The 23,935-nt window shown below is 51.9% G+C and overlaps 3 protein-coding genes across 5 annotated transcripts; 2 read left to right on the top strand and 1 right to left on the bottom strand.

The window, feature by feature from the left end:
* Positions 1 to 103: 103 nt before the first annotated feature.
* Positions 104 to 17,651, top strand: RAB41 (RAB41, member RAS oncogene family). 3 transcript variants are annotated; one of them, XM_083796899.1, is made up of 8 exons: positions 104 to 329; positions 1,364 to 1,422; positions 3,119 to 3,172; positions 9,199 to 9,304; positions 9,584 to 9,695; positions 12,714 to 12,807; positions 14,632 to 14,698; positions 15,222 to 17,651. In XM_083796899.1, exons 1-8 carry the CDS (start codon positions 251 to 253, stop codon positions 15,284 to 15,286), a joined length of 636 nt encoding a protein of 211 aa, XP_083653025.1. In that variant the 5' UTR covers positions 104 to 250; the 3' UTR covers positions 15,287 to 17,651. The 3 variants fall into 3 exon arrangements, with proteins under 3 accessions (XP_083653025.1, XP_083653024.1, XP_083653026.1); XM_083796898.1 differs by having other exon boundaries at positions 9,196 to 9,304; XM_083796900.1 differs by lacking the exon at positions 9,199 to 9,304 and adding an exon at positions 5,299 to 5,404.
* A 120-nt stretch (positions 17,652 to 17,771) lies between these two features.
* Positions 17,772 to 20,287, top strand: LOC310880694 (START domain-containing protein 10-like). The gene is made up of 6 exons (XM_083796895.1): positions 17,772 to 17,926; positions 18,001 to 18,148; positions 18,390 to 18,493; positions 18,733 to 18,850; positions 19,084 to 19,136; positions 19,557 to 20,287. The coding sequence occupies exons 1-6, from the start codon at positions 17,783 to 17,785 to the stop codon at positions 19,776 to 19,778; spliced, it is 789 nt and encodes a 262-aa protein (XP_083653021.1). The 5' UTR covers positions 17,772 to 17,782; the 3' UTR covers positions 19,779 to 20,287.
* Positions 20,288 to 21,031: 744 nt separating this feature from the next.
* Positions 21,032 to 23,914, bottom strand: PDZD11 (PDZ domain containing 11; the record flags this gene model as incomplete). The annotated part of the gene is made up of 6 exons (XM_083796901.1): positions 21,032 to 22,127; positions 22,584 to 22,644; positions 22,811 to 22,909; positions 23,262 to 23,318; positions 23,493 to 23,576; positions 23,672 to 23,914. 6 exons carry the CDS (start codon positions 23,912 to 23,914, stop codon positions 22,093 to 22,095), a joined length of 579 nt encoding a protein of 192 aa, XP_083653027.1. The 3' UTR covers positions 21,032 to 22,092.
* Between the last annotated feature and the right edge of the window lie 21 nt (positions 23,915 to 23,935).

Genomic DNA, 23,935 nt, shown 5'->3' with positions numbered 1-23,935 from the left:
GCCGCCATGCCCGGCCCCCTCCCGCCGAGGCCACGCCCCCTCCCGCCCTGACCACGCCCCCGCCCGCCGCCGTGCCCGCCCCTCCCGTCCGCCGCCGTGACGTCAGCGCGGCGGCGGCGGCGGAAGTGACGCGGGCGGGGCGGCGGTGCCGGCGAGCGCTCGGCGGCGGCGGCTGCGGCTCCGGCTCCTCCTCGCTCACGGCCCGGCCCCGGCCCCGGCCCAGCCCCAGTCCGCCCCCCCCCCCGCCGCCATGTCCGGCCCCGGCAGTGGCGGCGACTTCGGGAACCCGCTGCGGAAGTTCAAGCTCGTCTTCCTGGGCGAGCAGAGCGGTGAGCGAGGCGGCGGGCGGGGCGCGGCCTCGGGGGCCGTTACCGGGCCGTTACCGGGCGGGGAGGCCCCGCCGGGGCTGCGGCGGCCCCGTCGTGCAGCCGCCCACTCCCCCCCCCCCTCCCCCCCCCCGCCTGTCTCGGCCCACGGGCAGGCCGCGGCTCCGGGCGGCCGCGTTCCGGTGCCGCCCCCGTGCCGTCCTCCCCGGTTACCGGCCGGCTGCAGGTCCCGGAGGGGTTTCCAGGAGTTGCCCGGCCCCATCAGCCGCAGCGAGGCGCGACCGGCGCTACCGCTGGCAGGCGTTTGCCCAGCCCGTTTGTGACAGCTCGGCGTGCGCAGTTTGACAGCCTCCTGTCAGCCAGCGATTTATTCCCTTGCCCTTTTTCTCCTCTACCCGTGCCCTTTGTATTTTCCTTGGCCTCCTTCCCCTCCCTGAGAGAGAATCTGAGATCTTCTATTCGGTTCCCACTCCTCTCAATTCTGCACCTTGTCTCTAGGCAGTATTTGAATACGTAAATTTAAACTTTTTAAGCGAGCTGTCAAAGTTTACTGTGTATCAAAAACCTCATTACAAATAAAGTTTGTAACATCTAAAATCCAAGTGGTAAACGTTGCCCTTCTGTGGAGCCAGAGGCAGCTGAAGAGCGCCTGTGTTGGATTCTGATGTTTGCCTCTAGAAACCCTGGGCTTGGTGATTACATAAGTGGCAAAATATGAATAACAAAGCAGATTTACTGCTGGCTCAGAGCAAGCAGATAGCGCTTTGTCACATGCAGCGCAACGCACCTAAGCTGAGGACCAAGTTTTCATCATCATCGTTAATTTTTTTTACTTTCATGGATTCATTTGGCCTAGCGCTCTTCTGCAAAATAACCAGCTGGGAAATTATTCACAAAATGACAGGAGCCAGTGCCCGGGGGACGGCCTTCCACTGGCAGCGTGGTTCTGGTGACCGGTGCTCCCGGCACGTCACCCCCCAGCAGCGGTTATTTTTTCCTCTGCTGCTCGGAAGTAATTTTTTCCTCTTCTTTTGTAGTTGGGAAGACCTCTCTGATCACCAGGTTTATGTACGACAGTTTCGACAATACTTACCAGGTATGTGGTGCAGCCGCTTCTGCATGAGTGCCTCTCCTCTCCGCTACTCAAACGTGCCCCTGTGGGAGCCGTTAGGGCAAACGCCTCTCTCCAGGAGATGTCAGTTCGGCGTCGTTTGTGAGGTGGTAATGTGCCTTGAAATGTAGATGAGACTTTGTGGTTAAGCCCAAGGATCTTGTATATTATCAGGAAGTGCGGCGTGCAGAAGAGCAGCAAGGTTTAAATCCCGTCTGGCTATTTGAGAAGCTTGAGGAAAACGGGGAGAAACGGTGGTTTATGGGGTCAGTGAACAGAGAGGAGACAATGGTGAGGATGACTGAAGATGGGCGTGAAGCATCAGGAAATGGAGAGAGACAATAAGACAAAAACGTGCTTACGATAGTTTTTGATCTCGTTCATCGTTATAGACCTTTCCATTTAAACAGGAATAGTTGAGTCCAGAGCGCCTAGATGGGTCCACAAGATGTCAGCACGGTGTATTCTCTCTCTCGATTTTTTTTTTTTTTCAACTAAAAGGCTATAGATAGAAAAAGCCAGGGGAATTTTGGCAGGGAGAGAGTAGGGTAGGGATGAAGAGGCTTCAGGCTGAAAAGCTGAGGATGTGTAGGAGGCCTGAAGATTTGGGGAAGAGTGAGTTGCATCAAAAGCACTTAGTGGTATTTAAGGGAGTAGCAAATACCTTTAAGGAAGACGAGACTGGTGTTTTCTCTTAGTGCAGGCCACGAAGAGGTGCTGGTTTAGACTGGAGTAATTTTAAGCTGGCCAAGAAAAGAGAAGGTGGTTTTCTTGAGGACAAGTCACTTACTGAAGCTGGATCCTCTTGTGCTTTCTGCATGGTTCTTTTACTCCTGACTCTTGTACGGCGCTGTAGTGGGTTTATCTTGTCACCGTAGTTGTTGTAAACTGTGTCTGGGCTGCAGGAAATAGGGCACCTAGAAATAAGTGCTAACGACAGAAATTGACGGTTGTGGTCTGTTCTGCTGTCAGGTGGTTCATGTTCTAACGGAGCCCTTCCAGGACACATCGTGCCTGTGTTTGAGTCTGGGGATGGCCTAAAATACTGAAATCTGTCACATCAGTGGCTGTTTCCTGGGGTTGGGATGGGCCGGGACACCTGCTTGGTTTAAATGCCTGGGAACGTTTAATTCCTCTGACTTAGTAAGTTTCTTTAAATGTTTCTGCACGGGAATTGCTGTACAGGGATGGAAACATGAATGGAAGGAGGCTGGCAGGAAGAACTGCCAGGGAAACGAAGCTTCTGATTGTCGCTGAAAAGGAAGCGCGCTCTCAATTGGAAAGCCCTGAATCACCGTTACTTTAGGCTTCAGTACATGGCTCACAATTTATGTAACTTGCTCTACCTTCTGGTTATTTCTAATAAGAGAAGTCTTAGCAGACTGTGTTGCTGTGAGCCAGAGGGAGATGACAGGAGAGATATGATCTGAGTTAAGATGCCTGAATGTCTGAGAGGTAAAATTAGGCCTGGAGGATCTGGTGCGGTTCGGAGGTGTTGGAGGAATAATGGGAGATGAAGATGGTGGAGATACCTCGATGGCTTTGTTTGTATCACCTACTGAACGCAAATGACTTCAACGGCTTAACTACAAGTCAGTGTTTTTCAGAGATTGTATGGAAAGGTCTGATTTGCAGATGCTGGGGGGCGAGTTGCAGTTACTAATGCTTTTCTTCTTTTCAGGCAACCATTGGAATTGATTTCCTGTCAAAAACAATGTACCTTGAAGATCGCACGGTAAGCGAGGCGTCCGTGTGATAGCATGGCAACTGCAGGCAGGGGAGCAGCAGCTGCCGCGCGTGTTGCTCTGCCTGCCCGTTCCTTCGATGGCTGCTGAATTCCCCCGGCAGCCTTCCGAGGGACAGCCTTTGTTGAATCGAGGCGCTGACCCAGTCTCCCATTTCTGGTGCTTGCTAATACGTAAAACCTCCAGAATGAAGTCAAATCCGTTCATGCAGAACTGGGGCAAGCTAACGTCCGTATCCCGGGGGAGCGAGCTGTCTGCTGCACGTGCCTACCAGAGGCACGGTTTGCTCCCAGAATTTGCAGCTCTGCCGCTGGGGTTGTCAGTAGAAATGGGCATGAGCACACCCCAGGTGGTTCCAAGTCCTGAAGTCACTCAGGATAAGCAGCGGTGGCACAGTTCCTCCTCGTAGAAAGGCTCTGTTTGTAACACAGTTTTGCCTTACTGTTAATAAAGCAATTCTGCATTTAGCTTGCATAAAGAGACCCCTCACATCCCTCTCCTGTCTTTCAGTATTTGTCATTTTGCTAGCTCAAGTTTTTCTAGTTCTTGCCTTTTTGCTAATATTATCGCTGGCTGAGAAGAAGGAAGCTGTTGGGAGGAGGGGAGGGTGGGTGGTGCGGTGGATGTCCTCTGTATCGCTTGGGGTCTGTTGCTTCTGAATTCTCATCCCTGTGCGTAGTGAGATTTGTGAGTGCTTCTGTCCCACCTTACCAGTGATTCTCTGTTAGAAGAGACCTTGTTTAGCCTTTGTTTGAGAGAAACTACTTGGATGACGTTCTTCAGCGCTGTTAGCAGGGGTAGAAGATCTTGGGAAGGCAGCTTGACACGTGTGAAGGCAAGGCGGAATGCCTGGGCGCTGTTTGCAGCAGCCCACAGTCCTCGGGTGCAGTCTTGGTTTCTCGTAGTTGTGTAGGTCACGATGCCATTCGCCCACTGGCCTGCTATGCAGAAAATGTCTGCTATTAGGTTAGCTTTCTTGATTATGTAGCTGGCCTGTAGAGCCCATAAAGCCTGTCAGAGTAACAGAGCTGCTGAATGTGTGTAAAAGGAAGGAGAAATACCAGCACACTGAGCCAGGAAAGTTCAGGCAATGAAAGAGTTTCTCAGTTGGGGCTCATGCTGGATTTTGCAATAGTCTTTGACTGCAGTGCTCGAGATGAAGAATGCGAAGCCTCTAACCGCAGCAGACGCTTCAACATACTTGATAAGTCTTCACACTCGATAACATATCCTGAAATTATACCTGTGCTGGGTCACCCAGCTCTCAGGCCTGGGGGCAGCATGCACTGACCAGCAGAAGGAACAAACATACGTGAGCTGGGTTCTTCAGAACTCTCTCTGAATAGCTTCCCCCAGAGTGTAACCATGGTACGCTGTCTGCAGCGTGCAGCTATGCCCGGGGAGCTGTGGCGCTGAGCGAAGCGGGGCCATGAGGAGCCCCGTCCCCGCTCCCGTCAGGCTGGCGGCTCCACGTTACAGCTACAGCCTCGCGCTTGGAGGGCAGCGGAGTGCTTCCTTCTCTCCCAGTTTATTCCTAGGTTGGTGGGTTTCAGCACGAGATAAGCCAGTCTAGAGGGTGGTTGCCGTCCTGGCTTGTACCTGCTACTGTGTTTGAGCACTTCACATCAGGCTTTCCAGCGGAGTAATCGAATTGGTAGCTGGGTGACGCACTCCCGACAATTGGGAGTGCCCACACCTCGCTTGCTGCAGGCTGCAGCCTGCCTGTGAGCCGTTCTAGCTGGGGTCCTGACACGGCAGGCTGCACTACGGTATGTACGCCTGTCTCCCTCGTCAACAGATGGTGCTGGAAGGTAATTTAGGGATATCTTGGGTTTCTGATGAAATGGAAGAATGTACTCATGCCTGCGAGTTATTAATGGGCTCGTGGAGGGGGGGAGGTTTCTCTGATGTGTTAGGCTGAGGTGACCGCGAGAGCGCAGTTAGAGGTATCAGTGGCTCTTCTCACACTTCTGTTCCGTTTTAACTTTCCTTTTGTTGCGTTATGTTTGCCTTGCAGTTTTTTTCTTTTTACTTTTATTTCACTTGAGTTTCGGTTTTGTTTTCCATTTTCCTGCTCCTTCCTTTCCCTCTTCCCCTGCACTTTTCCATTTCCCAGATCAGGCTGCAGCTGTGGGACACAGCCGGCCAGGAGAGGTTCCGCAGCCTCATTCCCAGCTACATTCGTGACTCTGCTGTGGCTGTCATTGTCTTTGACGTTACAAGTAGGTATTGAGCCTGAGTGTCTGCAGGGGCCTTGCTTTTAACGGGTGCCTTTTATGCATTGGAAGCGGTGATGATATCTGAAAGGAGTTAAGCTAGGCCGGCAGCCCCAGCACTGTAGGTGTTTTGTGGGCTGAGGGGGAAGTACGTGAGCATCTTCCCCCACAACCACTGGTAACTCCAGCTCGCCATACCAAAACTAGGGAATCGTTTAACTCTGGTCTGGTCAAAGATCAAGCTATGGAGGACAGAGGACTAGCAGGTAGGTGAACAGGGGTTATGGCTGCATGTCTTTAACAACTGGAGTAAAAGGTGATTAGTAGAATTTGGAAAGCTTTTTACTTTTTCTGTTTTGTTTTGTTCTTTTTAAACCTCAAAAGTTGTCTCCTCTCTGGATAACTAGAGAAGTAGTACAAGTAACGTCAGATGGCAAACAAATGAAACCCTGTCAGACTGGGTAAAACACCCGTTGCAACATCCATTGAAGTAGAAGCTGTGCTGTGACTTCTGAGGGTTCCAGACTCCCATTTCATTGAAGAACAGGGCTGACAATTCGTACAAGTCACCAGAGGGCTTTTGAGAGAGACATAGCCACCATCATTTCTAAAGAATAAACAACCTTAAAGGGGAATTGTCTGTAACTCTTGGCATGAGCATTTAAGTATTAGATATAAATATAATTATTTCATTATAACTTTGTTGCAGATTCCACTTGATCTGTCTTTTTCAATTAAGCTACAATATCAGCATAAAGAGCTAGACTGGATTCATACCAGTGAACAGAGTCAAAGGAAAGAAAGAACTGAAGATTTAAAAACAAATAAAAACCCCACAAACGTCTGGCCCATCTCCATTCTGCCCCAAATCTAGGTTATAGCGAGTCTTTATAGATCAGGGGGGTTGTTTCACTTTGGCCAACAGAAATGCTTAACAAAATAACAAACTGCCCTCACTGCGTGAGATTAATCATAGCACAAAATAATTGCATGGTCTCTGCTCCAGTCCTAGAGCTTAAGTGCTTGACTCGAGGAGGATTTGTGGCTTGGTGCAAAATAATGTAAAACTGATCTTTTTAGGGTTTGAGGGGTGCCAGATGTGCACGGGATGATTTATGTGCTGGGAACAGATCTGGGTGAGACAGAGCAGCAGGCTGCATAGGTCGGCAGCTTTTCCTCCCTACTGTTGTGACAGGTATAGGATGCTATTTATCCGGGCAGGTGGAAAAATTTTGCCACAGTCTAGGCTATTCTTAATGGCTTCCAGACATGTCAGAAATAATTAAGTGATAGCTGATCTCATTGTGCCTCAGTAATGGTCTGATCTTTTCAGATAATTTCATTTTTTCTTGTTGCTGCTTTTTGTTCCGATCTTAGCGGCTAAGAGGCTTTTAGTTTTCTCGTGTCAGCGAGGGACGGTGCTGGTACTTCTGAGGGCACGATAATGGTGGCTGGCGGGGTTAGGAAAACAGTTTCCTTCCACTCTGAAGAGCTCTGCATGTGCATTGTCTTTAATATAACCGTATTTTGGAGCCTCAGAGAGTCCTCTGTAACTCAGTGCTGCTCATGGTAGGGCACAACAGGGGCAGTCCTTTGTGGCGTACTCAAGTACCTGCCAAGATGCTCTAACTAGAGAGAAACTGCTGGCTAGCGTGTGGTGAGCTGGGAAGAAAAAGAAAATTTGCTTAGTTACTGTTAATCCCTGGGCATCCCGAAGCGCGAGTGGCCTGTGGAACGGTCGGTGGTGGAAACCCCGCGCTGCGGCTTGGGCCGCTCAGCCAAGAAGTGACCTCGTTCCCCAAGGAGACTACGTTAATGCTTGGGTGGGGACTCTCCTCTTTCCAGACCAGCAGTGTGCTCGTGCACACTGTCACGTGGGAGAGGGTTTCTTGTATTTTCTTTTTTCCCCCAAAATGGGCAAAATGGGCTTTTTTGTATTTTCTTTTTTCCTCCAAAATGGGCACACGCAAACTTTGACTTGTAGACACGACAGACCGCAGGAATATTGCAGGTAATTCCTTGGTTCCCTTCAGGGGAGCCTGCGTGGTACCTGCATCCTGGCTGGAGGACTTCCCTCAAATAATTTTTCTTTCACTGCAAGATTGCCAGGGCCAGTTCTTCCCCAGTGCTGTGGTACTGCCTCTAGTTGCCTTTTTGGTTGTGAGTCTGAAGGTTGGAGCGTTTAAATCACCACCAGGGTACGTTTTCTGGGTGAACAGGCTGCTGTAGCAGTGATGTCCTGGGGACTCCACAGGGAACCTCATTGCCAAATCTGAAGGCAAGAGCCTGAAGCAGTCATTATCATCAATCTGTTCTGCCAGCACTGCTGTAATGCTGTCCGAGTGCTTGGAGTTCATCACCCTGAGTTTCCAGGGGTAGTGAAGAGCCCTGACTTTGCTACTGTAATCAGTGCTGCCTTCAGAACCAGGAGCTAATTGCTTCAGCGGTAAGCCCTCATCTTCCTGAAGTCCCAGGGCAGCCATGGGGATGCCTCGATGTGGGTATGACCTTGTTTTGAATCTGCTTGTAGCAAGATGTTTTGCAGACACGTGCTCTGTCAAGCATCCACATACATTTTTCTAATAAACAAACTACTCCTTGGTCCTTCTGAAGCTGTTCTCTGCGTTGTAGCCAGTGTCCCGCAGGCTCCTTACTAAGCGGAGTTTTGTGCATCAACAGCCGCCACCCCTCATCGCTGAACGAGCGGCTTTGGGGGAAATCTAACCAATTTGTGAAATGCAGCAGGGAACCAGTACCTGCCCGCCTGTGAAAGTCCTGGCTGCTGAGAATGCCGACAGCTTTCTGCTGGTTTTCTGGCAGTGTGGCGCTGCTCATAGAGCTGGCTGTGCGGAGTGGTAACTCGGGAGGAAATGGCATCGCTGCCAGTTGTTGAAAGCTTTTGTTGGGCATTCATTGGGGTGGTTGGGCGTTTTTTGGCTGTTGGTGCTTCAGGTAGGCAGGTCCCAGCACCACGTGGGCACAGCGATGGTTGTTGCTGTACTGTGTATGCACCAGATGCTCACAGAGATTAGAAGATGAAAAGGGCGAAAGAGGAGAAATAGACCAGACATTAGTGCTAGCGTACAACAGCTCAGTCTGTGTTTAGGTGTAGCTGTGGCTCTGGAGATGAAACTGTATCAGAGCATGTGGTGCTCGATTCTTAATCTTGCCCCTATCAGAAAGGGAGAGCCCCGTGTCCTTTGTGTCGTAGGATGCCTGCACTGTAGCGTTGCTTCTGCTGGAACTGAAGTTATTGATTGCCTTAATCTTGCATGAAAATGGACGCTATTGGACATATGGAAAAGGACACGAGTATCTTCTGAATACTCGATGCTGTGAAATTGGATGCCGTTGCACTACTTGGTGTCAGAGTTGGGGAAGCTGCATGCCTGCCATGCAGGAATTGCCCAAAGAGCCTCAAGACCCTGTACCTACCGCATAAATAATCCTGGGTAGACTAGGAAGGTCAGCTCCGTGTTACATGCCTGCTAGCACTAGCAGCAGCGGCTGGAGGTGGTAGCCACAGCCTTGAGCTCTCCAGAATGCTGTGGCTGAGGGAGTGGGAGAACCTCTAGGCAGGCAAAGGAGGTAATTAAAGCACGTTACCTACAAACAAAACCAGAAAAGCCAAGTTCTGTGCTGTTTAGATATTTGGAGTTGGGTTGCAAGGTCAGTCTCAGCTTCTGAGCCTGAGCTGCATGCAGTTAATTGTAGAAATGGCCTTTTCTCTAAAGGACAGTTTCCTCCTTTCTTTTCTCTCCTGCGCTCTCTCTCTGCTCTCCCTGGCCTGGTACCAGCAGGTTCGGCTGCAGCTTTGGGACACAGCAGGCCAGGAGCGGTTCCGCAGCCTCATTCCCAGCTACATCCGCGACTCCACTATTGCTGTGGTAGTGTATGACATTACAAGTGAGTGATGCTTTGGTGTCTCCTTATTTGAAGTACCGCATGTAAGCAGAAGTAGTATGTTACCTCCACAAGTTCTGCAAAAAGCTGATTAACGGGAGAAATGTTCCCTCTGCCCCTTGCTGGTTTTCTGTCCGGGCAGAAAACAATTTGTGGGTCATTTATGATGGTGTGGGGAGACCTGGAGAGCACCTGAATGCAGGCGTAGCCATTTTCATAACTATTCTCCCTCACTTAAAATAAGCTTTATCCTTAGCATTCCCATCTGTTTCTTCCCCGCAGACTTGAACTCTTTCCAGCAGACCTCCAAGTGGATCGATGACGTTCGGACAGAGAGGGGCAGCGATGTCATCATCATGTTGGTGGGGAACAAAACCGACCTGGCAGACAAGAGGTAATGGAGGGGAGCTGGCGGCCTCACTGCCCTGACCAGGAAAAGCAAGGAACTGACCAAATGCTTTTCCTTTTTATGCGGAGATAAAACTTAGCTCAGATCAAAAAACTGTCTTGCAAAAGCAAGGGAGTCTACCTTTTTTCCCTGGTCATGTGCATATGACTCTTTCTGCGTGCACAGCTGTAAGATCATAGTGAAATTTCTTCATGTTACAAGATGCAGCATGAAATATTTCCTCTCTCAGTCTGAAAGGTTTATCTGTGAACATAAATTCCATGTCATAATGTAACACACACTGTGATGTTGGAGGTGGGAGAGGAAACTAGATTAGCAAAAGCAGACTTCCCCAAGAGACACAAAAAGTTAATTAGACTCTTAAAATCACATGGATTTCACGTTTTAGGACGTTGTAAAGCACTTTACTTTTAAAATTAATCCTGGAATGCTGCTTCAGCTAACAGAACCAATGTAATAGATTCTTAGAGGCCTACAGGTCTGCACTTTCTATTTCAAAATCTTTTCTTGATTGCTGAATTAACAAAACCTGACTAATGTTTTCAGAGATTTTCCTTCTTTATGAAGACATGAGAAACACTGTAGATAAGGAAGGTTTTTCGTTTCAGCGGTCAGCTTCACTGGTAGCTGGCAACGGGAAGTTGGTGTAAGCCACACAGTTTCTTACAGTGCCAATACTTTAAATTGAAACGCTTTCACACACACCAGCTGTTCCTGAATGTGTGGTTTGTGTATCACGGGATATATGAAGCATTGAAGTGATGAGGAATTTTTATCTGGTGCAAAAGAGAGCATGTCAGAAAAGCAAATCTGGGAAATACATGGACCTCATAGCAAAATGGAGTCTTTTAAAATCAAAACCTTATTCTTTGCCTGTTCATGAGACACTTCTGTTCAAAAGAGAACACCTTGAAAAGCTGTTCTCTTAGAAAAAAATCTTGCACTAATATCTCAGTTGCCTGTTTGTTCGCTCTTTTTGGCATGATGGGCCTAACAGGAGTCTGATTGTTTTGTTGTTGGATGCTGTCACATTTCTAATTCTAAACCTTGCTTTACTCACTCCTGATGTGTAAATACTGCTTCAGAATGTATCGTGACTTGTTTTTTCTTTGTGTTTTTGGCGTTTTGTAAATGCCTGCGTGAGACAATAGCCAGCATCCCTGGCTGCACAAAATGGTGTTGGGAGATGCTTTTTGCCCTTTGTCTCTGTGCAAGTCGTGCTGTCGGTTTTTAGTTTGCAAAGCCTAGCAGGAAAAGCACAGGCAGTACTAAAACTGACAGGTGGTTCGAGTCAGTGGGGAAAAAGATAAAGGTGAGCTTTCACTGCGTGCTGTGCAGGCTCTGGGCTGATGACACGTGGTGAAATGTGTCCTGTGTGCACTGCGCAGACCACCTGAGTCTTGCCATCTATTTTGCTTTTCCCAATTCCAGTGGAGGTCGTTCTAAGTAAGCTGCGCCTCGCATGCCAGAAATGTTGGGGGAAGCCTGGTGCCTCAGAGCTTCAGAAATATGATAAATGTATGTAGCTGATTCGGATTGGGAGATCCGGGTTGCAAGAACTCAGAGCAGTCTGGTTTCTTACGTCAGCTCACAAAAGCAACTGAACAAAATCTGGGATGTTGTACTTGAGACAGCTCTGTTTGTTGGCCAGCTAGTATCTCTTATGCTGGCCTGGGAGCTGGAAATAACTGCAGCTCCCTAACTGAATAATCTGGAGTTTAGATTTGAGACTTTCTGGTTTACATCACTCTCCATTTTCTTGTGGTACCGGAAAACCTAGTGGGATAATTTCTGCCTTGATGCATTTCCCGATGGTTCAGAGGTAGAGTGTGCGCGCAGGACAGCTGGCCCAGCACTGCCGTGCAGATAAAAATACCAGAAACGTGTGTGAAAAATAGTAACAGTTGGAGTTCATGTAGCACTAAAAATTCCTATTTTAGGAGTTTGATGTAAGTCAGTAGTCCTGGTCTAGGCATGAGTGTGGAATGAGGATGTATATTCAGCTGTTGCTAAAAGAAACCACTTTGCCTTGACCAGAGAGAAAGTTAGATCTGTGGCTGAAATGCTGGGCCTCTTAAAGCTGGACAAAGCCACAGGATCAGCGTGAGCCTGAGCACATTTTTTGGAAAAATAAAAACAAGCAAAAAACACATATTGGAAACCATTCACCCTGTGGTAATAACCAAGTGATGATGCAAGATAAGTTCTGGTGCCAAAAAGCTGAACTCAGAATAGGGCTGTTTTTATTTGGTGCAGCCTGTTCAGTTTCTCTCTCCTACTAACGTTGCTTCAGTTGGTAGCTGTTTGGTTTGCTTTTTATTTTTTCCTGCAGTTTCCTTTTTTATCATTTTTGGACTATCATTTTTTGGTTCGGTTTGGTTTTTCTTTTCTGTGATTTGTTCTCGTTGCTGTAGGCAGGTTTCTGTAGAGGAGGGTGAGAGAAAAGCCCAAGAACTGACTATGATGTATATTGAAACCAGTGCTAAAGCAGGATGTAATGTGAAACAGGTATGTACAGGGTATTGATCAGAGACGCATTTCCAGGTGCTTGCTCACAAGCAGCAGCACAGCACTTGCCGTTGCGCTTGCTGCTGGAGCCTTTCCGATGTCATTCTGTAATCTCGTGGAGTTCCCTTCTGGTGACTTTTGGGAAACTGCATTTTGCATCAGGTGCAGCTCCTGGGGATTCTTCCTTCCCTTGAGGGTGCTGTGAATGAGACTCAGGTGTACCACACAAACTTCATCCCGTGCTGAACGTCCTTTATTAGCGGTCCTAAGTCCGGGTGTTCCCTGAGTAACTTACCTGAGGTTGTTTCTGTCTTAGCTGGAGAACCCAGGGGTCCTAAAGAGTCAGAGGTCCTGAGGTCTCCGTTTGTGGGCTGTGCTCTATTGTAAGGGGTGATGAAGAGGCCTTCCACTGGCAGCATTTCAGTCACATATCTCTAATTCTTCCTGTCTGTTTTTCCTTTCTGTCTTTCTGCTTCTGTTTGCACCTTTATCCAGGCAAATCACTACAGAAGAAGGTGAACAGAGAGCCAAAGAGCTGAATGTGATGTTCATTGAGACCAGTGCGAAGACTGGATACAATGTGAAACAGGTAGATCAATGTTCTGTTTTAAAGACAGGAAATGTGTGCTTTACTTTTTGCTCTGTGGGAGGATTAAGCTGTTGCTTAGGGTTCATGTTCCACCAGATGCTTGTGTTGTTTATTGCCAGGCCCTGAAATGCTTCTTGCCCAGTGGTCAGTGCTGCTGATTTACCTAGGGGAAGCTTCCTTCCTGTTGTGTCAACAGTCCCCTGTTAAAGCAAAGGAAACTTAACTTACCTTGAAAGGAAGGAGAATCTAAAAACAGAATGTGCTGAGGAATAGGAATGTCACCACTTGGTGCAGCCCGTCAAACGTAATTCTGTACCTTTCCTTTGCTTTTGTTAACCGTTAATGCACTGTTGTCTAAAATTGCCGTTGACATCAGTCAGGGTAATAGCATATGCTGATGCACTAGAGTGGAAGTTCCTGGCTCTGTTGGCAAGCTGCAGAGAGAAATCATAGAAGGATTGAGGTTGGAAGGGGTCTCTAGAGATCATCTAGGCCAGCCCTCATGCTCCTAGTGGAGTCAACTAGAGCAGGCTGCCCAGAACTGACTCCACTTGGGTTTGGAATATCTCAAAGGGTGGTGACTCCATCTCTCCAGGCAACCTGTCGCAGTCTTCAACTACCCTTACATTAAAAAAATAATAACAAGTCTGCATTTTTTAGACATTTAAACAAAATTTCTTGTCTTTCAATTTGTGCATAAAGCCTCTTGCTGTAAACTTGTGAGCCCTAGTTCAGAAATTGCTGTGAAGCAGGACAGAACTTGAAGAATAAGGCAGCTGTAACGTCTGGGTATCGTCAGAGAGCGTTGAGTGTGGTTGGTGTCAGGAAGCTACTGGCTGGGATATGTACTTCCCGGTTTGCTGCACACCAGCTGGCTGGGAGAACCTGACAGTGGGATTAGGAGACCTTGGTTTTGTTTCTTTTAGCTCTTCTCGATATAATCCACTGTAATCTTTGGTTCCAATTTCCTGTTGCTTTATTTGCTTAGTGGGTGTTTGTAGTGAGAATTTCTGTGGCTAAAATTGTTAAGGGCAGGTACTAATGGCAGCACCTTGTTCGTACCTCAGTGGCTTGATTTTCCAAGTAATGCAATTTGGAGATGTGGATGAAAAGCCCCTGCCAAGCTACTGTGAGGAAAAATCATCACTATCAGATGATTCCTCTAGTGCTTTAAATAAAAGATCTTTGCAGTATTTTTCACCAACAGTCTCATGGTGTCTGTATTGTTTGCTGCTTCGTTAATGTCAGCAGGAGGAGCTCTAAGCATTGACTAGAAAAATTATGCAAAACCATTTTCTGTTTTTATGGGGATGTGGCAGTCATGCCCAACTCTAGCATCTCCTTAGTAGCTTGTATGCAGCTCACTTGAGCCAGCCATCCTGCTCGCAGCAGGACTGAACTGAAAGGGTTGGCTGTAAAACCGTAGTTATTCCACGGACTTCTTGAGCAACCTCCCAACAGACCAAAGGTTTGTCAGCAGTCCCAGGTATAGCGCTGTAACGTTGCTGTGTGCAAAAGCAGTTGAGTCTGGAAATGGGAAACTGTAGCCTCTGACTTGCTTACCGAGTGCAGGAGGGAGTTCTTCTGTGCGCCCCTAGAAGAACTGTTCTGTTGAAAAAGGACTCCGTGTTCACCTCAGAAACAGAAAAACATAAACCACCTGCTTTGCAGGCGTTCCGTAACTTCATTTCTTTAACCAAGCCTGTTAAGTTTCTTGTGGAAAAACATATTTGTTCAATTCTAAGATCTGCTGTAGAGCAATGTTTTGTTCTAACATGCATTTCTTTCTGACAAGTTTTTAGCTCACCTATTGCTATTTTTCAGCTTTTCCGCCGTGTGGCTGCTGCCTTACCTGGGATGGACAGCACACCAGAGAAGAGCAAAGAAGACAGTATCCTTGTTTTCTCATCGGCAGTTCTCCTGCTGTCACAGGGTTTGGCAATTACCTTTTGTCAGATTGTGCAAAAAGAGTCAGTAAGCCCATTGTGGGGATGGCTCTTGCTGGGGTTTTGCAGACACATGGCTGAAATAGCGTACTGTGGTGCTTACCTGTGCCCATAAATCATGGTCCCTGCTTGTGGTCTCTGGATAAATATACATAAATATTAGAAGTGTGAACGCTCCACTTAAACTAAGAGTAAAGCTTGCACAGTTTTAAAATACTGCAATGTTTTCCTTTCTTCACACAGGGCTGTTTTGTGTGCAGACATGGCCACTTGGGCTCTGCTCTCTAGACGGGCTTGACATACCCAGTCCCCTGGCATTGCGCCTAATCCTGTGCAGGCAGGATATGCTCTGCTCAGCTCGGCAGCTGACAACCTTTTCAGATGCTGATCATGTTCTCTGTTCTCTACCTCTTGGTTTTTATTTTATTTCCCTCGAGACGGTTGATCTCCTTAACTCGTCCCCTTCAGTGATTGACATCAAACTAGAGAAACCTCCTGAGCAGCCAGTAACGGAGAGCGGCTGCTCCTGCTAACAGGCCCGTTCTGTAGCAGCACATTCCCCAACCGGCCAGTCTCACTGAAGAACATCACTGCTCATTGGCTAGGCAACCCTACTGTGGGCTGAAAAACCAACCTACTAAGCGAGCGAACTCCCTGTTTACTGGTGGGGAGCAGCCCCGGCCGCCCCTCTTACTGCATGGTATGAGCCTTGAGTGCAGAATGAGTGTCCTGTCTTTTATTTTGGTTTATTTTTTATGTTGGTGCACTTTGGCACTGTGGTGCCCTTTACACTCTCTCTTTCTCTCTCTTCCTCTCCCTCCCTCCTCCACCTTGAGCCTGTCTGCTCAGATATATCTTGTGAATGCAATGGAAAAGCCACCGAGTTAGGGAAAACAGAAAAAAAAATAAAGCTTGGGGGTGGGTTGTCCACCTTCCTTTACTGCCTTGCATCTTAACTAGTTCCCTGTCCACTCCAGCCACGTCTGTCCTGCATCCCCACTTCCTCTGTTTCAAGGCTGCTCCTTTTAAACCAGTCAGTCTGACTTGGCCTTGCCTTTCTGGACAGCACAGGTTATCTGGTTGTAGGCTTTTGCTTCCCGCGGGGCGCGCACAGTGCTAGCTCCTCGGTTTTTCCTTTCTGTGGATGATCTTGGCTAACTCTTGCTCACGACTTCTGAGTTTTGCCCTACGCTCAGCCCCTCGCGACACAGAACACTGGAAACCCCCAGACTGATAGCTTTGACCTTGTTGCTCCCGTTCGCGTAGCAGAGACATCCCACAGACCGCTCCTTCAGTGTGAATATCTTCCCATCTGGAGGATGTTGGTGCTTGGTGAGTGTTGGCTGTCAGATGTGGCGAAGGAAGTGGGTACAGAGGCTTTGCAGCATGAGGCCGGGTGGGGAGAGATCCTCAGGGTGGTTTGTAGGCTCCTGTCTGTCAACAGCGAAAGCAAGCAGCTCTGTAGGGTCTGTCACCACAGCAGCAACACCTGCCCTGGGAGTCACGGATGCCTTTCAGGTTCTTTCCTCCTCTCTGTCCTGTTCTTAGTCACACAACCTGAGAGCTGCTTCACGGAGGCTGGGAGAGCCCCAGCAAATTGAAGGCCAGTGATAGCTTTTCTGCTTTTGTACCTAGGTTGCTGCTTGATGAAATCACACACAGCTGCTTCTGCTTTTGTAGTAGACTTTACGGGGGGTGGGGGGCTAATAGACGTGTCACTTTTGGAATAACGGTAAGCTGTAACATTGCCAAAACGGATCAGTGGTAGCAGGGATTTATTATCAGACACGGCTAGAGGAATGTACGCTGCTGAAGTGCGTTTTGTTGTCACTTCTGGACCTCCAGGGTTGGGAAATACCTCGCTCTTCGCCCAGGTCTCTACCCCTGGTTTCGAACAATGTTAGTAGAGCTCTTCAGAAACTTTTATTGTGGGTTTTTGTGTTTGTTTTTATCCCCCCCTTCTGTCTGCTCCAGGAGTCAGGAGGTTTGTCTGTTGACAGAGAGGAGAACGAAACAGCCAGATGGTTGTAAGCCATTCCCTGTTCCTTTTCTCAGCCGGCCTGTGTCACGCTGCCAGGGGATGCCAGTGGGCAGGAGCACGAGGTGCTGGGTGTGCAGGGTACGAGCGGGCTCGGCGTTGTTTGGTGGGTTAGTGACACTCCCCCCAGCAGGATGCCTTGTCGGTCACTGACATAGCGTGTGCACTTTGAAACCTGCGGGCTGGGGATGGAGGGGAAGGGGCAGCCTTGGGCCGGGAGCTGGCGCCGGTGCTGGAGGAGCACCCGGTCACGTAGGGCCGGGGCTGCGCTCCGGCTGCGTTGGCTTGCTGTCGGTAAGTCACCACGCTGCAGGTGCCTGCCCTCGTGCTCCGAGAGCCGTACCCCTTCCCCTCCACATGAGCCGGCCGCAGGAGGAAGCGGGGATGTCGTTTCCCATTTCACTCTGGAGTGTCCCCCCCCTCCCCTCCTTACCCACCGTCCCAGCTGGCACGGCCGGGTCCTTCGTGCCCCGTGCCAGCGGGGAGCTCGGCCCCTCTCTGTACATACTCCTGTCGTGTGGGAATTGCTGATGTTTGTCGGTGTGTCCGTGTCTGCCGTAGAACAGGTTTTGCTGTCCCCTTCTTTCTCACGGGCAGGCGTGCGCGGCCCCTGCTCTCCTATTGTTCTGAGTCACGGACCTGGGGGGAGGGAGGGGGGGACCGTAAGTAACGGGGGGGGGTAACTAGTGAAATAAAATAGTTCACTTCCCGCTGTCTTCTCTATGGATGTGTATAATATTGAGTGTGTGTCCGGCCCTGCTGTCTCCTAGCTGTTAGCCAAGTAAGTGTGACTATTACTCTGAGTGTGGACTGTCTGACCACAGCCGTGTATCACACTAAATAAAGTTATTTCACCAACACCTCCTCTGTCCTGCTTCCCAAGCAAGCCGAGGCTCGGGGCGGCCGCTGGGGGCGGGCGCAGCGGGGGCCAGCCCGGGGGTGGAGGCCGGGGCTCTGTTCTTTGTCCCGGCACAAGGAGCGGGTGCCCCGCATGGAGCGGGTGCCGGTGCCCGACGCCGACGCTTTCCGCGCCTTCCGGCAGCGCTGCCGGGACGGCGGCTGGCAACGGGACTGCGGCGGCCTCGCCGTCTGCCTGGAGCCACCGCCGCCGGGCTGTGCCGTGCACCAGCTGAAGGTGGGCGCCGCGAGTGGCGGAGGTTCCGGGGTGGGCAGGCAGAGCCCGGCCTGAGCTCTCGGTGCTCCCTGCAGTGCTGCATCGACATCCCGGACGTGCCGGCGGGGACGGTGTACGACGTGCTGCACGACAGCGAGTATCGCCGTGAGTGGGACGCCAATGTCATCGACAGCCACGACATCGCCCGGGTGGCTGCCAACGCCAACGTGGGCTACTACGCCTGTGAGTGGGGCCGAGGGGCAGGGTGGCACTGGCCCTCTAATGCCAAAGCCGTGGGTGGTGTTAATCGGGCCCGTCCTGCCCGCGTTTGGGGATGTTTGGGGCGTGGGGCATGGCTCAGGACCGCTGCCACGAGAGTTGGGCTGGTGAGGGGCAGCGCTGGGCGGAGGAGGCACTGAGATCACAACACGAGCTCCGCACGCTGCTCGGGCACGGGAAGCAGCTTTCTTCCCTCTTTGTCTAGGGCGATGTCCAAAGCCCTTAAAGAACAGGGACGTGGTGACACTGCGAGCCTGGCAGGTCGAGGACGGGTATCACACCATTATCAACTTCTCGGTCAAGCACCCGGTGAGTGCAGGGGAGGCCGGGCTAGCAGGCTGTCCTGTTACAGGGCCCTGAGGTCCTGCCTGGGATAAACTGGGACCCCCAGAGCCCCTCGCAGGTAGGGGCTAATTCCTGGCCGAGTCCTCAGCTTGAGGCAGCTCCTCTCTAGCCTTGTCGCCCGGCGTATTCAGTGCCAGACCTGAGAGAGGGAGAGGGCCGGGAGGGTGGAGGACGGCGCCTGACAGCCTGCTGTGTCTGCACAGAAATACCCTCCGCGCAAGGACCTGGTCAGGGCAGTCGCGCTCCTCATGGGGTACCTGGTGCGCTCAACCGGGCCCAGCAGCTGCAGTCTCACCTACCTGGCTCAGGTGGATCCGAAAGGTAACCGCTGCTGCTGGCCTGGGGGCGTGCGGACGCCAATTCAGGTCACGACAGGAATCCTGCCCGTAATTCAGGGGGCAGCTACGTAACGTGGCCCTCCTCTGCCCCAGCCCCCCTGGCACGTGTTGGTGCTAACGCTGCAGCTCGCTCTGAGGGCTGCTGGAGGGCTGGGAGGAGCACAGCCCTTTCCTGGCACACTAACTTCTGTTTTTCCCCCCCCCCCAATCCGTTAGGGTCGTTGCCAAAGTGGGTCGTGAATAAAGTGTCGCAGTACCTGGTGCCACAGGTGAGCGGAGCATTTCCAAGGGCGCGTGCCCAGTGCCTGGCTGGAGCACAGGGCTGCGGCGTGGGGACACCCCTGGGTGGTGGGGCTGCGCCGGGAACGTGCTCCCCGAACCGAGGGGCAGAGCAGTGCTGAGGGTGTCCCTTGGCAGAGCAGGACGGGCGTGGAGCATTTCTGATCCCTGCCGATGGCGGTTTTAATTTCACTCTGCTAAAGCCACTGGTATCATCAGGAGATCTGGGCAAGGAGAAGGGGAGTTACACCCACCAGGGAGTTAAATTGCCCTTCTGCCTTTCCCTGAGCCCCTCTTGGGCAGCCAGGAAAGAAGTGGAGTAGGGGTTAGTAGTGGCTAGGTGGAAACACGCCAACAGCTCTTCTGAGCTTCCACGGTTGTTCCCCCCTGTGCTCCCCTGCTCTGATCAGATGTTAAAGAAACTGCACAAGGCCTGCGTGCAGTACCCTGCCTGGAAGCAGCAGCACGGCGTGAACGTGAAGCCCTGGCTGTACCCCGAGCAGAACACGCTTCCCATGCTGGCGCTGGCAGAGCTGGCGCTGCAGCACGCTGCCTCGCTGGAGAACATCGACGAGAGCGGTCTGGCCGAAGCGAAAGATGAGGGCAGCGACCACGGCGGCGCGGAGAACTGATGCTGCTCGTGGTGCTGCAGGGAGGGACACCACAGCATGCTGCTCAGGCTCGTCTAGGGGGTTACAATAAGAAGGGGGGGGACAGGAAGCTTTTTACACAGAAATCCCCATGTTTGTCGCCTTTTCTCTCGTGAACGGGCTGCACTGACCTGGTTGTCAGCTGTGCTCGGGGAGGAGTTGTGCCATCGGTTTCTCAGGTGTGATCTGCTGTGCCTTAGCAGAACACAGCTTGTTCTGGGGCTGTCAGTGCTGCTCCAAGAGGTCGAGTTGTGTGCTGTACCTCTGCCGGGCTGCGTTACCGGCTGGGGAGTTACTCATTGACAAGCCGAGGCTGCTCTTTGCCTCTGTCGTGTGCGCGGCTGAAATACCTGGCGGTGCTGGAGCTGCTCTCCCAGCAGGAGTCAGCAGGCTGCCCTGCTTTGTCCCTCTGGCTCTGGAGGACGAAACGGGCTGTGGTGACGTGTACAACCCATTCCACTGCTCTGTCAATTAAAGATACTTAAGCCATGGATGGTCCTGGAAAAGAATCTGCTCCTTCCTGTTAGCCCACAGCCAGTCGGGGCTGCGCGGTGGCTGCTGCAGAAGCAGCGAGCGAGTACCGGGGTGGTGCTGCCGCTGGGCAGGGCCAGTCTGCCTGCAGCTCCCCCAGGCGAGGCTCTAACGCTGTAGGCCTGACCTTCCTCTTCCCCAAGAAAGGTGTAGGTGCTGCAAAAGTGGTGTGAGCCAGGAGACAGACAGATCTCATGGAAGATCTCTCAGTTTACCTGCTCAGGCTGTTATTGGGGAGTGGTCCTGGCTGCTTCTTTCCCTGGCAGAAAAACTGTTGGTTTTATTTTTCTTATATATTTTTTTTCCTAGTGTATCTAATTCTACTGGCCCAACTTTACCCCCAGTGTTTGAGCTAAGGCAAACGTGGCTGGCAGAGCTGGGGTTGCGTTAGAGCTGCTGCTCCTGCGTCAACTGAGGTGCTTTAGTGCCACCACAGACAAAACCCTGCGTTGCAGCCCTTCCTCCTCCTGGCAGTGTTGTAATGCCACTCCAGAGTAATCACGGGCCGACTTCCATCGCAGTCGGTGCAAAAACACCCTTGTGCTCGAGTTGCACCTGGCACAGGTCCCACGCCTTCCTCCTGCAGGCTGCAAGGCCAACTGGAGCCAACCCCTGCCTCAGCCGACCTGGGCATTTCCTCAGGGTAGTGCTGAGGGTGGCAACGAATCCTCCCGAGACTTCCCGAGTTAGGAATAAGGCAAGTCTGGTTGCTGTGCTAGTTTTATTACCTCAGTTATTACAGGTAAGTGGAAAACACCGCGTAGAAGGCCAGAGCGAGGGCTGTCCCGATACCATTTACAAGGTGATACTACCCCAATTTGCACCCAGCTTTGCTGATAACCCCGATGCTTTCCCCTCTGCTCTCCCAGCACAGGGCACAGCAGGCTTCCTCCCCTTTCTCAGCAGAACGGCTGCCACCCCACCATTTCAACAGCAGGAGGGTGAATTGTCCCAGCAGGAGGAGATGCCTGAGGAGGAAGGAAAGGGAGAAGTTTACCTCAAAGTAGCAGGGAGTTCTGATGGGAGCACCTGGGAGGGACAGGGCTGTGCCAAGAGAAGGAAGCAAGTCCAGCAAGTGAAACCCTTAACAACGTAAGCACCACGCATGAGGGAACCTGGCTGTGTGTCTCTGCAGCTTAGGAACATGCTCCAAGTGTCCTGGTCCTGTCTCGCAGGGGTCGTTAAGCAGCAACAAGGTACACACATGCCTTGGAGACTAGTGCAGCTAGAGATGTGCATTGAGTTTGCCTGGATTTCACTCCTGTTCACGTCCCAAGCAAACCCAGTAGTGTAGAGCAGAGGTAGGACAGTGGAGAGGGAAAGGATTTCATGTCACCAGAGAAGGGAACAGGCTGATCTCTTGGAGGACTAAGGCCACGCTCTGCTCCAGCGCACTCAGACCCGGCCTTACATCCTAGCAACAAAAGCTGGATCCAGAACCCGCCGAGCACTCCTTTGAGTTACGCCCTACTAGAACAGAAGCACAGATCTTGCTGGACAAGCTGTCCTCTGGTACCCACTTCCACACCGGCACCATCAGCTTGTTTCATCACCCAGTTCAAGGAGTACGGACTGAAGCCCCATCCGTCTTCCAGCTAAACAGGCTCCGTGGTGTCCTCCAAGCAGGAAGCAGAGCCGAGGCCTGTGCAGTTGTGCCTCCAGTGACAGCTGAAATTTGACATGTCATCTCAGATGTTGAGGAAAGGTAGTGGAGAGTTTCTTGCAGGACAGCCACTCTGGAGAGGACCCAGCAGACAGCTGCCTGCTAGTGAACAGTTCTCTCCTTCTGTCTCTGGTAATCTGGAAGGGAAAGAGAAGGCAAGGCTGAAAGGGCAGGAGAGGTGGCTGTCGATGGTGAGGGGGAATTAGCTAAGATGAGCTGGTTTTAAAATAGCACATTTGCATCCCAGCCATTGTTTCAAGTTATTTTAGGGCATGTAGAACACAAGTTTGTTTTGAAGTTCTCCCTTCCCTTGCTCCTTATTTTGCTTCACTTTCCTTTAAGGATCAGTTTACATTTTATGAAGAATCCTTGTCTGGCTTCCCTTGACCTTCCTCCTTCCTTCCCCCCAGTATCTCTGGGCATTATGGGTTCTGCAACCAAGAGTTAAAAATTTGGTAAATTTTTTCCCCCCTTGACAATATTTAAACATCCTTAGAGACAGAGCTCGGGTAGACGGACAAGGATGCATGGCAGTTTGCTTCCCAGGGAGAAATGCTGCGAGGTGAGCAGACTCGGAGCTAGCAGGCACTTACTGTAGGGGAAGTAACGCACTCGCATGGTGATTTCACGGGCTGTCTTCAGGATCTCCACAGCCTGAAAACGGAAAGAGTTGATCAGTGACCAGACAGGGCTGAGGATAGGAAAGAGCAGTGCATCAGTTACGTGGTGCCACCGGCTGAGAGGCAGAGAGATGGGGTTTGCACTGATTCCCCTGTCCTGCTGGGGAAACAACAGCATGCTAGGGAGCAGGAGTGCTCACCTTGCTGTGCTCGATGTCCTGGAAATCCACATCGTTCACAGACAGCACCTGGTCCCCTTCCTGCAGCCCAGCTCTGTGTGCGTCCGAGTCGGGGATCACCTGTGAAGGGCAGCGCAGAGGCAGCAGCACTGGCTCCGTGCATGGTCAGTACCGCAGGTCCCTTCCCGCGTGGGAGAGGCAGCCTGGCCCCCGGGACCCTTCCGAGTGCCCGTGCAGTGCGTTCACAAGGAGAAGGGGGACTTGGAGAGAGCAGGGACTGCAGCACCCCAACAGCACGGGCCGGGCAGAGGCGAGGCAGTGGCTCAGGGCTGTCTGATTGCTACCTGGCGAGCTCCAGATTACAGCTCTGAGCCCGGGGACGCGCACAGGGCGTGTGACGGTGCCCGCACACACCCAGCCGGCCCTGCAGCACCCAGGGGACCTGACAGGGCGCGGGGAAGGGCGGACACACCTTGGAGATGAAGATGCCCAGCTGCGAGGCCTTTCCTCCACGGATGTTGAAGCCCAGCTGCAAGATAAGGCATGTTAGCCACGGGACGCAGCCCCCAGGGAGAAATGCTCCCTGGCGTGTGTCAGGGCAGGGCACGCACAGCCGCTCTTTAATTTCCGTGTCCATCTCCCCCCCCCCCGAGACCCCCAAAGGAGCCGTGAGGAGGACGGGGGGGTCCCGGCGGTGCCCTACCTGCGCCCCGGGCGGCTTCTTGAGGACGACGGTGCGGGGCAGGAACTGCGTGAGCTCGTTGTTGTAGTCGGGGTGGTACAGCCGCTGTGAGGGAGAGGAGACGAGAGGCGGGCGCTGAGGCGGCGGGGCCGGCAGCAGCCCCCCGGTGTCCCCCCCGCGTCCCCCCGTCCCGTCCCCACCTCGTGCGGCGGCACCCAGGCGGGCGGGCTCTCGTAGGGCGGCAGGAACACCACCGGGAAGTCGTCGTAGGGCAGCCGGGCCTCCATGGCTCCCCTTCTCCGCCCGTCTCCGCCCCGCCGTGACGCGCCGTGACGCGCCGCCATGCCGTTGGCCGCCCCGCCGCGCCGCGCCGGTTTGAACGCAACGGCCCCGGCCGCCGCCATCTCAGCGGGGCCGGCGCCCTCCCGCCTGGGCTCCGCCATCCCGGGCCGCTCCCCGCCTCG

This window comes from Anser anser (assembly GCF_964211835.1).
Source record: "Anser anser genome assembly, chromosome: 13".
Taxonomy (NCBI): Eukaryota; Metazoa; Chordata; class Aves; order Anseriformes; family Anatidae; genus Anser; species Anser anser.
This window is presented reverse-complemented; position numbering and strand designations above follow the sequence as displayed.